Source organism: Phodopus roborovskii, unplaced genomic scaffold (genome assembly GCF_943737965.1).
Source record: "Phodopus roborovskii unplaced genomic scaffold, PHOROB, whole genome shotgun sequence".
In the NCBI taxonomy this organism is placed as follows: domain Eukaryota; kingdom Metazoa; phylum Chordata; class Mammalia; order Rodentia; family Cricetidae; genus Phodopus; species Phodopus roborovskii.
The window spans coordinates 22,083,413-22,101,121 of NW_026126410.1; the positions used below are offsets into that span (position 1 = coordinate 22,083,413).

General features: G+C 40.2%; 1 protein-coding gene across 6 annotated transcripts in view; it reads left to right on the forward strand.

Annotated features, from left to right (window-relative positions):
• Prlr (prolactin receptor) overlaps positions 1-17,342 on the forward strand; it is a 156,110-nt gene extending 138,768 nt beyond the window's left edge. For all 6 annotated transcript variants that reach the window (XM_051182541.1, XM_051182539.1, XM_051182540.1 and 3 more), the window contains exons 3-10: positions 3,057-3,166; positions 6,691-6,823; positions 8,375-8,544; positions 11,465-11,634; positions 12,914-13,055; positions 13,454-13,553; positions 14,064-14,133; positions 16,164-17,342. In XM_051182541.1, coding sequence (XP_051038498.1) covers positions 3,100-3,166; positions 6,691-6,823; positions 8,375-8,544; positions 11,465-11,634; positions 12,914-13,055; positions 13,454-13,553; positions 14,064-14,133; positions 16,164-17,156 — 1,845 coding nt within the window. In that variant the 5' untranslated portion in view covers positions 3,057-3,099 and the 3' untranslated portion in view covers positions 17,157-17,342. The remainder of the gene's footprint in view (positions 1-3,056; positions 3,167-6,690; positions 6,824-8,374; positions 8,545-11,464; positions 11,635-12,913; positions 13,056-13,453; positions 13,554-14,063; positions 14,134-16,163) is intronic.
• Positions 17,343-17,709: the final 367 nt, after the last annotated feature.

A 17,709-nucleotide genomic window follows, 5' to 3' on the forward strand; every position in this document is an offset into this window, starting at 1 on the left:
GGAGAAGGTTAAGGAGCTCTCTTGGCATTTGTGCCACAGAAGGATGGAGCATGGTAGAAGTCTGAATAAGGTCATGGAAAGGGGCATGAGGATAGAAGAGACTGAGGACTCAGAAGTAAAGAAGCCACACCAGGCTCATAGATAGATTTTTCACTTTTCAACCACAGTCACACTTACAGAGTTGGTGATGTGTGCATCCTAAGATGACTGCCTGCCGTTGGGCTGACTTTTCAAGGTTTTGCTTTTTGCTAACTGGATTCAAAGTATTTAAATCTAAATCTTGAAATATTTTCCCTATAATAGCATGCAAAGTTGTAGGCCCTCATCCCAGCACCATTGAACTGACATGACTGACAAGGAGGGCCATGCCTGCTTTTGATCAGGATCTGCTTGCAGTGGAGAATTGATTCAGAGAGATAAAAACTAAATCTAACCCTAGGCTAGTGTCTGCTTACAACAAATTCTTGTCTGTGAATCAGCAGGAGGTGTGCTTCATGGTAAGACAAAAGTACTGCACACTATTGACCAAGGCTAACATTTAGTGTAGCCCCACTGGGGGTGAACAGTTCTGTTTTCCTCTGGAAGTTTGCTTACCATACCATAGTTACCTTGCCAGAGATTGTACGATGAAGAATGAGTTGGGAAGTCATTGTCAAATCATATTAGGAACATGTCTAATTCCTCCTCGACACAGGCAGCTTGTGGGTGTCACCAGATTCCAGCATGTGTCTCAGGAAATCTTGGGAGAAAGTTGTTTTATACATGCATCGAATGATTTCTGGTAGCATTTTAAAAGGAGAAACTTAAATTAGAAGTCTCTTAGATCTTGCACCAGCAGAAGAGGAAATATAAACAAATAACTAAATCCACTCCTGCCTCTGTTTACCTTGATTCCTATTCTAGTATTTCATTTGCAAAACAGGCGGAGCCCTGTCTGGCACAGCTTTCTGACCTCGCCCACGAGGGTTGATTTATTAGCATGGTGATCTCAGGTGTTGTTTATGTGATTCCCACAGGAGTAAGGCAGTCTCAATGAAGGGATATTATAGAGCACCTTTTTATTTATTTTTGAAACAATCTGATTACATATAAATCCCAGTTCTCTCCCATCCTCCCATGCCCCCCCACTGATCCCCCATGTCAGCCCCCATCCACTCCCCAGGGAGGGTGAGGCCTTCCATGGGGGACCATCAAAGTCTACCATATCACTTGGGGCACCTTCAGCCGGGGAGCAGAATTCCACTTCCAGGCCGGGCTGAGCTTGTAAGATGACCAGAATGAAGATGCACCATAAGTTAGACAGATCAACAATATTGGAGACCCTTAAGCATGAGCAGAGCAGCAGCTGAGATAACTAATGCCTGTCCTAGCTGTTCTGCTCAGGTTCACCCAGGTCTCCCCACCGCTGAATTGTGCATGCCTCATGTGTCTTCCTCCCCTACAGAAGGGGACAAATTTTGCTATCTATCACAGATATCTCACAAATAATGATTTCTCAGATGCTCTGGGACTTGCCAGATTGTTCTCTCCTGTTAGCATGTGATTGACAGGCTATTAAACTGTTTCACATCATTCAGTGTTCGTACCTGTTAAAATGGGGTGGGTGGTGGTAAGCAGCATCTACTTTGGGGCCATGGAAAGGACAAAATAAAACTCAAGTGATGACTGAGCTCAGTGCCTGGACTATAAGTGCATCATTTAAAACCCATTAGAAGCCTCTGACCACTTGGTTTAAAGAAAATGGCCCCCTGAAAGGTTAAAAGAATCAGGTTAGATTGAGAACGTGCTATCTAGAGGGAATAAAGAATCCAGGCAAAGTGTGTCTTCAGCACTTTGCTGGGCCCATTAGTGGGTCAGCAAAGTTCTGAACCAGAATTTTCAACTTAAGGGCACTGCTTGTTGGTACTGACACACCCCAATGTTCCAGTGTCACTAAAATGTCTGTTTCTGAGTGATTCTGCAAGCAGTAGTGGTGGGTGTAACACACCTTCAAAAAGTTTTCTATTGAGTAATATATGTTTGACAGATAGAGGGCCTTTCCTGATCAGGAGGGATAGACAGTTTCTGTGCTTTAGGGGCTCATCAAGCAACTCTTTACATGGTCTAAGATGGGCAACTTTGCCTCCTAGATATTCTTCCCTTGATTTAAAAATAAAATTTAAAGGGAGATTAAAACCATGTGTTTCTGGAAATTTGCACATAGTTCATCAAATCTATTGTTTTCTGGGCCATGCTTGAAGTCTAATAAGACTAATGAGCCTTAAAGAAAAAGTTTATAATTTTTTTTAAAGAAGGAACATGAACATAAGAGGCTTTGAAAGCTGTTCCAAGGGTAAAAATAATAATATTAATAATAAATTGCTCAAAACTCTCAAGCCCTGCAGGTTCAAAAATTGACTTATTACTCTGAACCCAAGAGGTTTGAATTATTGCTGGAGTTCATTGTCTCTTGTTATGGGGCTTTACAGGAAGGAGAAAGAAGCCACATGGAGGGTCACTAAAATTTATTATGAGGTTTGTTTCATAGCCATTTCCATATCCCTGGAGAATTCCAGAACCTTCTCTGCTTGAACTTAGACAGGAGCCTCCACCCCGACCCTCCCACCCTCAGGCTGGCAGTATCAATACGTTGAATTGCCTCAGGATACTGGAATTGGAGCACTCCTTGAACAGTTCTCTTGCAGGACACCTAACCTACATTACATAAATGGGTTATGTACTCTTAGACAGCTACACAATGAAGTGGAAATAGAACAACTTTGGTGAGTGCAGAAAACAAAACCAAAACAAATAAAAAGCCAACAGCTTTGACTTCCTTTGAACTCTCTACATTGTTGTCTGACGACCTCTTGTGGTGAAATCTTTGCCAGCATGTGTGAATCAGTGTTTCTTAACCAAGCCATCCCATGTTACATTTTCCTACGTTCTCTTCCCGCTGTTTTTGTAGATCACATTAAGCAAGGAACAAGAATCAGTTGCAAGCACCCAGAATAAAGTGGTGCATATGCCTGACCGGCTGTAATTTAACAAATGGTACCTGGTATTTTCTCTTCCAGGCAGCCTCTGATCCATTGCCTTTAGCAAGAAACAGGGGCCAACATGAAGGAAAACATGCCATCTGCCCTTGCTTTCATCTTTCTTTTCCTCAACATCAGCCTTCTTAATGGTAAGAGACTCTGTTCTTACTCTCCTTGCCTGGAGTGCTTTTTGGGGGGTGGAGAGGCTGTCTCGGTCTGTTGCAATGCAGTTATGAGAAATGAAAATGTTCGTGTTATTTGCTGCTACTAAATTATTTGCCACATTTCTGTACTAAAATTAATGCAAAATCTTATCACTGTGCTCCCTCTGTTCCATCCCCATTGTGAGAGTGAATTGGAAGGATACTGGAGATGACAGAACCTAAGTCCCCATCTGGGTATAGTTACTAGCTGTGTGCTTTGAACCATTTGTCTGTCTCCCTGATTTTAATTTCTCCAAGTGAGGGTAGAGATATCTCACAAGCTTCAGATAAAATAATGTATGTGAAAATCCTTTGAGAGACTATAAAAGAATGTAAGGGATTGCCATTACAAGGTGGAAAACAGGTATGTGTACTAAGAGAAACAAAAGCCACATCTAAATTAAAGGGTGTGTGATTGTCTACATAGGTTTCCACATCTAATTCTATGTTCTTCTGGGGATGTGTGCTTCCAAGTTCATCCATGTGCACACCAACTGCTGATAGCACCTGGTTGTAAATGCTTCTGTGTCTGTATATGTATTTGTGTCTGTGTGGATACCAATGAGGAACCTATGTGTATTTATATATGTGTATATTGCCATGTGTATGTGTATCAGTGTACGTTGCCATCATTATGCCTTTGCCTGTTTTTCTCTCTGAATATATTTTATATGGGTGCAATGCATTATGTATGTACTTACTTCTGATGTGAAATCTGTAGGCATGTGTCTGTAATTGTTAGACTTGTATGATATCCTTTGTTTCTGTTCACTGAGATAGTCCATAAAGTTTGTTTCTTCAAGGGGTATGAAAATAACATTTGACTGATTTTAATTCCACACCCTAACCTTTTTCCCTAGAGCTTCCTAGAAGTGCTATTTTAATAGCCAGAGATGGGGGGAACAAAAATCATGATAACCCATGAAAGAAACTCTTAAGTATACAAATAATCAACAGTGGCCCTGATCAAGTAGACTCATTATTGAGCCACAGAGTTAGAAAGTTGTGGTGGAAGTGGTTTGGTTGTTTCTTTTTGTTTTTTCATTGTTTTTTGTTTGGTTGGTTTGATTTTTCAAGACAATACTTCTCTGTGTAGCCCTGACTATCCTAGAACTTGATATGTAGAATAGGCTGGCCTCATACTCAGAGGTCCACCTGCTTCTAGTGCTGGAATTAAAGATGTGCACCACCATGTCCTGCTAGTTTGGAGGGTTTTTAATGAACACTTCTTTCTATATCACATGTTTCTCCTCACCCTTGACAAAAACAAACAAGAAAAAGAAACCTTGTATTTTTCCAGTGACTCTGAACATCACTAAGCAATCCTCCAGACACTGGATGATACACACAAGGTTCACACAGATTCTTTTCAGCAATTCTAAGAGATACTGTGACACTCTGTTACCACTGGCTGGCCAGTCTTCTTCTCATGATCCCATCTGGTGCATCAGACTAGATCATCTGACAAATCCTTCCTTCTGTGTATGTTGTATATAGACCTCTTTTCTCAGCCATAATCCCTTTGCCATGACCTTCATGATCTGTTCTTCTGGACTGAAGTTCCATCCTGACAGCCTGCATGAGAGATTGAATAAATGTGGGGAAAGATATTAAAGACCCTTGAGATGCTAACACCAACCTCTGAAAGAAAGAATTTTTCTACTCTTAAATTTAGCATTGGATCCTCAAGTAGAGGGGAAAATAGGAAAATGAGATATACTCTCAGTTATGGTTGGCCTCCCAAACAAACAGCACCATGGCAAAATCCCAAGGTTATCCTGTTCCTCTTTCAACATAGCAACCATGCAAGGGAATTGGAAATCAGCTTGCCAAAAAAATCTTTGGAGATTAAGCTAGTGAAAAAAAGAAATCTCACCCTCTTGGCCACATCACCTCCTGAAGACCTTCTCACTTATTGTGCTGACAGTGGGAATATCTCTCATCTAACCGTGAGAGCTCCGCACTCAGAGTGGAACTACCCCCTATCCTACCTCTTACCATGCTGACTGCTTCATAAAGATCCACAGAACTACTCATAAAAAAGAATCAGGAGGGGGGACCAAAGAAAGAGAGGGTGTGGTGTAAACACAAAAAGAGACTAAAATCAAAATTCTAAAAGTAGCAAAATGAAGAATTAGAAGATAGTAAAACTGGACCATTAGACTGTAGAGTACTTAGCCACAAATAGAACATCTGTATTAGACCACACACACACACACACACACACACACACACACACACACACACACACACACACACACACACACAAGGTTCAGGCACCATTTTGGGAGATAAGATGAAAAGACTGTGAAAGGCAGAAGTTGAGGAAGACTGATATGAAACAGTGGCTTCTGAGCATGGCAGGACCACTACACTCATAATTTTACAGTAGCTGAGGTTGTGTGCAGATGGCACAAGATCAAGCCAATCAACAGTCTAACATGGAGAAGGGAAGGGCTTCTGAGTTCCCATCCCCAACTGAAACACTATAGGCAGCTTCTGGGGGATCTTAAGGATCAATTTTCCTTAATTTTATAGGCCCTGGTATATCAGCAAGACTGCAGTAGGTAGTGTTACACTCATAAGTTTATAAAAAGTATAGATCAGACTCTCTGTCTCTCTTTCCCTGTCTCTGTCTGTCTCTCCCTCATGCTCATGCACACTGTTTGTGTGTGTGTGTGTGTGTGTGTGTGTGTGTGTGTGTGTGTGTGTACTAGAGAAAGAGAGAGTTTGTAGGGATAAGGGCTAGAGATAGATCTAAGAAAAGTTAGGGAAAGAAGGGGACTGAATATATTTAAAATATATTGTATGCATACATAGAAGTTTCAAAGAATTAATAAAAATATATCTTTTAAAAACTAGATCACTAGGCCAAGGCTATACAGAATCAAGGTAAAGGACAAAGCAAAAAAGGAAAAGACAAAGGAGGGAAGAAGTAACCCAGGGACACCCAGATAAAGGGCCATTAAATGATGCAGATAAAGACGGAGATAGAGTTAATGCTGTGGGAATGCCAGAAAAGTAAAGGTTCATGAGCAGAGATGGGACATGCCACCTAGCAATGCACTGACTGTGTACACACAGGTCATTTGTCAGTGGAGAAGAATATTTTTGATGGTAACACCAATGTTTTCTAGATTCTGTGGGAAGAATGTCTAGCTACAGTCTCCATGTACATCCATTTCTCTCCCCTCAGCCTCACTCGTCATCAAAATTTTTGTCAATGGTCCTCACAAAAGTTGTTATCTCCATCTCAAAATGCAAGCATACACCACCACCCAGCATCATCTAAGTGTCCTGCTAACACTAGCGGAGCAGAGTGTAGTTGGATGCTGATGCAGTGGCCTTTCTGAACCACGACCTCCTCACTGGCCAGGGTGCCAATAATCTACCTATTTCTAGCAGCTCAGTGAAGCAGTTGAAGGGACCTCAATACTCACTCTAATGCCTCATGGCTATATTTGTTCTAGGACAATCACCACCTGGAAAACCTGAGATCCACAAATGTCGCTCTCCTGACAAGGAGACGTTCACCTGCTGGTGGAACCCTGGGACAGATGGAGGACTTCCTACTAATTACTCACTGACTTACAGCAAAGAAGGGTAAAAAGCTCTTTTCTGTCCTACCAAACCCCACCAGAGTGCTCACACTCTTCATGCCCAAGGTATATTAGTTCTTATTATAAATACTCTGCTTTCTTGGATTTATATCAATAAGGCTCATACCATCAGGAAAGGACTCAAATCTCCCTAGCCCATCTTGTTCCTTAAAAGGTTTTTACAAAGTCAATCTTCAAATGCACATTGGCCCAGTAGCATTATAACATTAGCCAAGTTTCCAAATGTCTATAACAAACTTAGATTACAGCCCAAGTGACCATTTCCTATGGATTGGCTATTCTTAGCTGCTCATCCATACATCACAGGACATTTGTAGTTGTGAGGTTTTTGTTTGTTTGTTTTTTGTTTTTTGGGTTTTTGTTTGTTTTTTTGTTTGTTTGTTTGTTAATACACTACTGTTGCTACATAACACAATTATATAAACTGCGTGATCCCTGGCAGTCATAGTATGTTAGGTTTTAAAATGTGTTTCCTGCCCAAGAAAATAAACTTTAAGGAAAAGAACTGGAGGATTTTTTAAAGCAAATTGCTGTTCTAGAGCACATCTGTACTCCCAGCATTCTAGAGGCTGAGGCAGGAATATCACAAGTTCAAAGCCAGCCTGAGCTTCATGGAGAACCCCTATCTCAAACACAGCAAAGGAATACAATTCAAGGATCTCCTGAAGGGCATAATTAAATGTAACATCACCATGAGGGCAAAACAAGATCATCTCCAGATGATAATTTTGATAAAATCACAATGACACTCTCCTAGAAGTCTTAAATGAGCTATAGAAATCTTAGTTTGGCAAAAAAGTACACTTCTGTACCTTGGACCTAAAAATGAAATGTGTATTACTGATGGAGACAGCAGTTCCGCTTTCCAAGGACTGCTTGTACACAAAACTGATCTTCCATATGGGATCCAAAGAGACTTGGCATAAATATTTAAAAAACACAGAATTGAAGCAGCCTCCACCAACTGTGTGATGTGAATGGAGTTGAGACTTAAAATATAAGCAACTTAATGAGCCGTGAGGGGCTGAAATATCTCCTGTCAAGGGCATTTCACTCTGTTGTTCACTTGACAACCATCTAAATTATACTGACATCGTGTGTCTTCTCCTAAATCCTTTTATTTAAATGTAGCTCAACATGCTTGTGTGACCAGTACCACATTATGAATGTTCCCATAATATGTATGTGTGATAATGAAAGTCCCAAATGCCTAAGGTAACTCAGTGGTGGTATCATTGGAATGAGTATGCCTTGGCCGCTGGTAACCACAAACTTCATAGAAACACCTGCAGGAAAGAAGGGTTAGTGAGCAGCAGAGAATTGAGATGCTAATCTTTCCACCCCTTCTTCCAGCATACTTCTTTCTGTGGCTCCCAGCTATACTGGGTAGAGCACAGAGCCACAGGGACACTTTTTCTGCTTTCATTCTTGTATTTAAAGTACCTTATCCCCCAAATCCAGTACTGTTAATCTATTAAGGACACAAACAAGACTCTTGCTTTCTTATTCACCCTTAATGCATTACTTGTTGCAGAGAGAAAACTACCCATGAATGTCCAGACTACAAAACCAGTGGCCCCAACTCCTGTTTCTTCAGCAAGCAGTATACTTCCATATGGAAAATATACATCATCACAGTAAACGCCACTAACCAGATGGGAAGCAGTGCATCGGATCCACTGTATGTGGATGTGACTTACATAGGTGAGGGAAATGGAAGTGGGTGAGGAATTTGTTACTATTATATTATATACTCAGTTTTGGCTTTCCTGGCATATGGGTGGATCCCAGGTAAGAAAGGTGAGCAAGCTCACAGTATCTTTGTTGGGGGAGCATTTCACATCAACAGTGTTGACTCTGGACAGCAAAATTAATACTCGGGATCTTTGTGTTCTCATATTTTCCCTCAACTCTAATCCTAGTATCTTATATCCAGTGTGAGTGTTTGGTGTGCCTCCTTTATCATCTATTCTCTCTGCCCTGTCCCTGCAACCATGTTGCCTTTATCACCGGCCAACTCAAATTCCTTTTCTTTTTGGTGGGGGTGTGCTGGAGATGAAACCCAGAGAAAGATATAAAGGCAATCACTCTCTTACTGAGCCATACCAAAAACTCCAAATGTCTTTTCTTTCTCCTTGTGGAAGACAGGGATACTCTTTAAAAGGATCTTCCTGTTCTGAATCCACAGGAATTATTCCAGATACTTGGACTGAACTCAACTCTCCACAATATTATATCTACTACATTATAATTTGAGATAATGTCAAAGACTGGTGGGGATGATGGGAATATAGTTTGATTATGAAATCCTGCTTAGTTTAAATAAAAAGCCCTAGGCATTGTAAATTAAAAAGTGGAACAAGAGAGAAAGATGCCATGAGATGAAGTTCATGTGGAAGCTATTTTAATTAGGGGAAAGGGGATGGGGAAAAGGGAGAGGAGGGACAGGACAGCCTCTGGGGACAGGAGCAGCTGAAGAGAAAAGAGAGGTGGGGGGACAGAAAGACAGGTAGAGAGAGAGAGGAACAGACAAAGAGAGAGAGATAAAAAGTGGACAGGGTCCTTTTAAAGGGGAACATAGTGAATGTGCATGGGAGACAGTCTTAGTGGCAGCAGCTGAGGGTGTATCTTGTCAAAACCCCAAGGGCAGGTCAGTACAGATGCCTGAATACTAACACTAGGTTCAAGTATCCCCAAAATACAATAAAAGTAATAATAACAATAGAAAGTAAGTAGTAACTGACTGGAGGTTACTGTTACTTCTATATTGTTTGGAGAAGGCACTCATAAAAATAGAGCAATAGATGCGAGAGAGTTCCTTTACGTGCCCGGCATTATGTAGTGAGGCATTGGACACAGCCACAATGTCCTTTGCAGTTAACCTCAGACAATAAGTAGACTCCTAGGAGAATAGACAGGATGAGGAGAATGAAGTCTATTATTTATTTTAGATAATATATAATAAAGAAGCTAATAAGGTTTAAAATTACTCATCTTCCCAATTTAGCTATTACCACTCAACAACAGAAAGCAGGCCGAGCCCCTGCAATACTCACTCATCTCCATCCCAACTTCATGTCCTCGCCTCATTTTTGTTTGTTTTGTTTTTAATGATGCACCAAGTCCAATTAGTGCTGGCTATATGGGGCCATCCAGTGAGGCATGGGCAACCTGTAATAGCCACACCCCAAAGAAAAGTGACTTTTCTGCCTCCATCTGCCTCTGTCAACTGCTAGTTGCTCTTCAGCTAAAGATGAAGCTCAGGAACCCCTCCCCCTCCTCAATGCTAGAAGTTTTAACAGATCCTTCACAGGTAGTCATAGCAGCTATGAATTCATATGTGCAACAGCCATGTTGTATCCAAAAGACAGCATTTCACAGCAATCTTGCCCAACTTCCAGCTATTACATTCTTTCTGGGTCCTTTCCATGATGTTTCAAGAGCCCTGGGGAGAGGGAGTTGATACAGATGTCACATCTACAACTGAGCAACCCAAACCACTAGGTATTTATACATCTCAGGGAAGTAATCTTATGGCCCATAGTTGGAGGAATCTGATAATTAATGACTCCTTTGATTATTTTCTAATTAAAGTAAAATACATATGACATAAATCATCATTTAAAAATCATATTAAGCTGTGTAATTCATGGCATTTGTTCATTCAGAATGTAACATACACATTAGCTAATTCTAGCTACAGTCTAAGGGGGAAACACAATTTAAACTTGTTTCAAAATAAAAGCTGCTTCCAGGTTCCAAATCACAAACATTACTGAATATGTGATATTAGACCAGTAATTGTCCCTCTTTTGGTTTCTCTTCTACCAAAGAGGCACAATAATACAGGTCTTGACATTTTGGGAGGGAGCTAAATGATGATTCCTTGTTAGAGTATTATTTTAACTCATGGCATGCAGTATGTATTCAAGAAATGTTAAGATTTTGCTAGTGGGAATTCAGTAAACATTTTGGTGAATGAATGAAACAACAAGCTGTTTGAGTATTACTCACACGGACACTGTCAAAAATTCAAGTTCTAGACACATGCTAACCATTTATTATCTGGCAGAGTGAATTCTACTCTCCACAGGGAGTGATGTATATTCTGAATGGAGAATATAGTTAATAAACTGAAGGCAAAAATCTGTAAATGTGTTATCTGCAAAGTTGTAAATATGAATGGCTGATGCATAAAAAGATGTGCAGACTTTCAAGGAGATGGTTCCTCCCAACTAAGGGAAATAAATGATTTCAAATTCCTTTCTCAATAATCTCCTATACCAACTTCAACTTGAAACACCCATCCCAGTTATTATCACATGGCCATTGCCACTAGGGGGAAAATGTGACTATGTATATGAATCTGGCTAGTAGAAAGTGGAGAATACAGCTAACACAGTCTCAGGGGCTTATTTTTTGTTACTGTTGAAAACCCGTCTTCAAGTACAAACATGATTGATCACATACTAAGAGTAAGAAGGTATTTATCATGTCCTCTAGGAACTTATAATACAGTGGGGAAAATGGACTGATGGAAAATGCAAGCCATGATAGGAAACAGTACGACCAAAAAGAAGGTCCAAGCTATGAGGGAAACTAAAAATGGCTTTTATATCGACAGTTGAGCCAGAGCCTCCTCGGAACCTGACTCTAGAAGTGAAACAGCTAAAAGACAAAAAAATGTATCTGTGGATAAAATGGTCCCCACCCACCATAACCGATGTAAAAACTGGGTGGTTTACAATGGAATATGAAATTCGATTGAAGTCTGAAGAAGCAGATGAGTGGGAGGTGAGTCAAACAGAAGTTTATTGGAGGAACGATATCCTTTGGCAAGGATAAACCTCTTACAACAGAGTAAATCATTTCCCCAATTAGTTGCCTACCATGTGGACATTGCCTTGCAGACATAGCCCTCCTAGCCAAGGAAATGCCTTCTCCCTTCTACTGAGATTGAAGGATGTTCATAGTCATGATTCCCACAAAGACAACTCCTTGTACTGGACATGTTCCCCTTAGGTTCCCAATTTACCTTTCAAAGTATATCTCAGACCTCCAGAAGAACATAAACTATACTGAGGCTGGAAGAAGAGTCAGTTTAATATGTCCATTGTCGATGTTCTTAAGGAAATACTTTGTATTACTTCAGTGTAAAATGATGATGCCACAATTATAGGCATTATGGTATTCTACCCTTAACTATCTTAATATATGTCTCTGTTGAAAACAGAACATTTGCAAACAGAGTCTAAGTCATTGGATCACACATTTTTAAAAGGTAATTAAAATCCCTAAATAAAATATAGTAATTAGTTTATATTTTAATCCTCCCTATCTCCATTTCTTCAAAAATATCATTAACTAGTGGCTTTTCCAAACCAAAGTCTAATTCAAGACAGTTTTAATGTAGTGAGAAGAGAAAGCTACTTTTTCACAAGGATGTCCCACAATCTTCACTTAGCTAGTATCTTTGCCTCTGTACTATCTGCAACCAGACTTTAGATTTAAGGACTTAATTATATTCAGGTTGAATCATTATCATCATCAGGAGGTGTGAGCCATCTGGCTGCACTATTATAAATGATACTAAAAATCTGAGTCCTAGTTAGTGATGTAGAAACCTAATGTCTCCATTGCTAAATAACATTTTCTTTGTACACAATCACTTCAGCATACATAAAGACTTGGATTTCTTACACTAGTAGTTTTTACACTGACTAGTAATCCCTTAAATCAATTATTTCATTGGAATTTGTAAACTAATAATTTTATCATCTCATATGTATGTATTAATTTGTTAGCAAGAATTCTGTCTTTCACTAAGTAAAGTGGGAAGTTGGAAGGGATTATCTTTCTGAAATAGAGTTCCAAATGAACACATGGAAAAACTTTTAAATTTTTATGAAAGAATTTTAAGAAGAAGAAGGAAATGATAGAATAATGAAAACAGGGCATCCTCTAAGCACAGATATGTCTTGCTAACCCCTCAATAACTTAAAATATAAAGGAAAAATCTCTTTCCACATAACAAGAGTCAGAGGTGACTTCTGTTTTCCTTGTTCTTCCTTAGACCCATTTTACAGGGCAGCAAACACACTTTAAAGTTTTTGACTTATATCCAGGACAAAAATACTTTGTCCAGACCCGCTGCAAACCAGACCATGGATACTGGAGTAGATGGGGCCAAGAGAACTCCATTGAAATACCCAATGGTGAGTGTTCTGGCCTGTTGTTTCCCTATATTTATAAATATTATTAATAATAAAGTTGTATGTAATGGCTATTAATATAGAAACTATCTTGAGCCTTATCTAAAAAAGTTGGTTAGAAATGTGATTATCATCTCTTAATCTAACAAAAACATTTGGAAGAGTCTTAGAATAATGTTACAGGTAAGTCTGTAATGTCCTCCAAGGACTCACTGGTCATTCATTCTGTCTTATTTTATCTACCTACTATTGACGGATTGCTTCACAAGTAAAGAAATACAAGTAGAAAGAAGAAAGATTGAGTCCAAGTGTTCATGTGGTATATTGGTTGGCTAGTTGGTTTTAACAATGATGTTATATGTAATCAAAGCTCTCTGGCTTTTTTTTTTTTTTTTTTTTAGACTTCACCTTGAAAAATACAACCGTGTGGATCATTGTGGCCATTCTCTCTGCTGTCATCTGTTTGATTATGGTCTGGGCAGTAGCTTTGAAGGGCTATAGGTACTACACTGTCTCTCAGCTCTTATCTGGGTCATTGTTAATTGTTATTGGGAATAAAAACAAAAAGCACAATACAAACATGATGGAAATCATCAGGCAGCCCAAACACCTTATTTATCCATTAGTGCTAATACTTTTTTCTCATACAAAACAATTAATCTTTTATCAGTGCTTTTTAAAAATAGTATTAAAATATAATTATTGAATCCAGTGTTCTTTCCATAAAATAGGGACTTAGAGCTATAAAATTGTGGTAATCTAGCAAAAAGCAGCTAACATTGAAAGAACCAAATGGAGCAAATAATCCAATATCTTGAAATTAGTGTTCAAAATTAGCTATCAAAGGTGTCTCTAAAATTAGTTCTGTCATTTACTGCTACTTTAATACAGCCATAGAAGCCCTCCTCTTATAGCCAATGCACCATTTATTTAGGAATTGGGGGTGGGATCTCTTTCAAATATTACAATGAACTGTGAGTCATTTATCCACTCTCACAAATTATTTTATAGCATGATGACCTGCATCTTTCCACCAGTTCCTGGCCCCAAAATAAAAGGATTTGATACTCATCTGCTGGAGGTAAGCACCAGAAGCAGGGAATGATATGTGATAATTAAGTTTACACAAGCCCACTCAATCCTCATCAATCCAACCTGGCCCTGTTGATCATCCCCTTCCAGAAGAAAGTGTTTTGGGTGAGCGTGTTAACCATCATATTCTAAAAGTCAGAGTGCAAAGAGAGAAAGCCAAGAAACACCCAAACTCATGGTGAGGCATGGTACATTGCCCGGGGCTGCTCTTGAAGACGGAGAAGACCATCTTGTTCAAATAATGAGTTTAGAAAGAGAGCAGGTATTTTAACTCACTACCACTATCTCCACATGAGACCAAGGTTCTACTTGATTGTTCTTTACCTAAGCCACTGTGGGAGGATTTTCCATTGTCCCCATACTCCATTTGAACCATCAATGGATCAGTACTCTATGGGCTGGTGTTTTCCAAAGCACTAGACTGATTTGAGACAGAATTAAATCATTTCTTTTAATGTATAGTTTCAATCAGACCTTAAAAGTGATGTATAGAAAAGCAATCAGCTGTATATAAAAGTAAATGCCAGTTGATGTGATTGTCGTGAATTTAAACTTATAAGAAGGTAAAAAGTGAATTTGACTTGTCTTTCAAAATCACTTTGAGTGTAGCTATTACACCAAGGACTAGAGCTAAGAAGTTTGGGCTCCTGGTCCAGGGGTCTTACCCACTCTTCAGTCTAGTATTGGACTTTATAAAAAACCAACAGGAATCCCTCAGCCAAGCAAGTTACCTAGTGTCTGTCTTACAGCTCAACCAGCCAGCCACAGAAACCTGTGATAAATGGCTACTTTAGAGTTACACTTTTTATACTCTTTCTTACATTATCTCTAATCTTCAAAGGACCTTTGAAGATAAGTGGTATTACTCCCATTATAAAACTGGACAAGCTCTGGTCCAGAAAGAAGAGCCACCTATCCAAAATCATATCTATCTGATAAGGGATAAAAGCCAAGGCTTAGGCACATGACCTAAGTCAGAGAGAGGACTAGGGAGAAGAGGGAAAGTTTAAAAAAAAAAAAAAAAAAGGACTGGAAGGAGAAAGAGAGAAATAGGTGTAGAGAGGGATGATGTGGAATAGGAGAAAGAGAGATAAGGAGGAAGGAAATGAAAGAAATAAAAAAAAATAGAAAAGAATGGAATCAGAAGAGAAAGGCAAGAGAAGAAGGGAAGGGAAGGGAAGAATAATGGAAAGGGAGGGAAGAAGGGAAGGGAGGGGAAGGAAGGGGAAGGGAAAGGAGGGGAAGAGAAGGGAGGAGAAGGGAAGGGAAGGGAAGGGAAGAATAATGGAAAGGAAGGGAAGAAGGGAAGGGAGGGGAAGGGAGGGGAAGGGAAAGGAGGGGAAGAGAAGGAAGGGGAAGGGAATAGAAGGGAGGAAAAGGGAAGGGAAGAAGAAGGGAAGGGAAAGGGAGGGGAATGGAAGGGAGGGAAAGGGAAGGGAAAGGAAATAGTAAGAAGAGGAACATAAGAAGGAAAGGGAGTGGTAGGAAAAGCCAGAGACACTATCACCACGATTGCTCCAGAAGGTGGTGGAGGAGGCTAAGAGGCCATCCACCACATCTCAGAACTACTCTGCCAGTGAGTACCAGTGTCAGGTATACACACAAACACTACAACTTCAAATTTTTCACAAGACATTTTTATTTCAGTTATGTTTATCATACATTGAGTAGTATAGTACTTGCCCATTAAGTTCATAACCACTATGAGAGACAAAAAAAAAATTTTGGAAGACATAAAGAAAAGTATTTGGTGGATAGTACTCAGAAGGTGCTTATACATGATGTGACACACATATGTCTGCAGTCTACGGGGGTGGGATACTGTGAGACTGCTCACAGAGCCTTCTGCTGAGCAGTAAGATGTGGAAAGCTTTCATTCCAAGACTAAGCAAGATACACCATGCTGCAGCCCCAGGAGCAAAGCCCCTTTACTCTGCTCAGATACCACTCAGCTGTGATGCCACGTGTGGCATGTGCTGAAGCTAACAGCCATCTCTCCTTGTGTCTGTGTTTCAATAGAAGGGCAAGTCTGAAGAACTCCTGACTGCCTTAGGATGTCAAGACTTCCCCCCCACTTCTGACTCTGAGGACTTGCTGGTGGAGTTTTTAGAAGTGGATGACAGTGAGGACGTGCAGCTAATGCCATCCCATTCCAAAGAGTACCCGGGTCAAGGTGTGAAACCCACACACCTAGATCCAGACAATGACTCTGGTCATGGAAGCTATGACAGCCATTCTCTTTTGTCTGAAAAGTGTGAGGAGCCCCAGGTCTACCCCCCTGCTTTTCACATTCCTGATATCATTGAGAAGCCAGAGAATCCTGAAGCAAATCTCCCTCCCACCCAGGATGCCCAATGCAGCATCCCCTATTTTCATGCAGATGTATCCAAATCTTCAACATGGCCTTTACTGCCTGGCCAGCACATGACCAGATCTCCTTATCACAGCATTGCTGATGTGTGCAAGCTAGCAGGAGGTCCTGTAGATACACTCACCTCTTTTCTGGACAAAGCAGGAAAAAATGTTCTAAAATATTCTAAAACCCTTGAGACTGAAGAGGAAAAGGTAGCTGGGCAAGAGAAGAAAAGTTTCCATTCCGAAACTAAACAAAACACATCACAGCCCCTGCTCCAGGAGAACGCCCCCATTGTCTATGCTAAACCCCCAGATTATGTGGAGATTCACAAAGTCAACAAAAATGGAGTATTATCGTTGTTCCCCAAACAGAAAGAAAATGACCAGGCAGAGAAGCCCGGGGTTCCTGAAACCAGTAAGGAGTATGCCAAGGTGTCTGGGGTTACAGATGATGACATCCTGGTGTTAGTGCCAGATTCACAAGTTCAGAACACAGCTTTGTTTGGGGAATCAGCCAAGAAGGCTCCTCCATCACTTGAACAGAATCAATCTGAGAAAGATCTAGCCAGCTTTGCTGCAGCCTCAAGCAACTGCAGACTCCAACTGGGCAGGCTGGATTACCTGGATCCTACATGCTTCATGCACTCCTTTCATTGATAGCTAGACTTATGGAACGATTGGCTAAAATGTGATTTTTCTTCAGGTAACACTACAGAGTCATGGAATAATGTGGCCTGCTAGCAAAAGCTACAGGATGTGGGTTAATTAACACTACTTCACTCCTTTTCATGCTCGCGTTCAACACTTGCCTCTTTTCAACAGCTGATCTCCAGAACAAAACAATCTTGTTTCCTGTGATTTGTAGACTTGCTCTTTGCATATATATGTATGTAGGTATGTATACACACACACACACTATATGTATATACATATACATACATATAGTGTGTGTGTGTGTGTGCGCGCACGCACACTCAATGAAATGAAAGCACACTGTTTACCATTCTTGAGGGATGGTGGGATGGTGCCAACAGGTATAGCCTCTACAATAGATTTTGCATATGACAGAGCTATGAAACAGTCAAAATGACTTAGCACAAAAAAATGACAGATATGTTGAAAATGCCATGAAAATTGCTTTGAAAAAAAAAAACTGATTGCTACGCCTTTACACTCCTCTTTCATTTTCTTAGGATGGTCCAAGCATAGC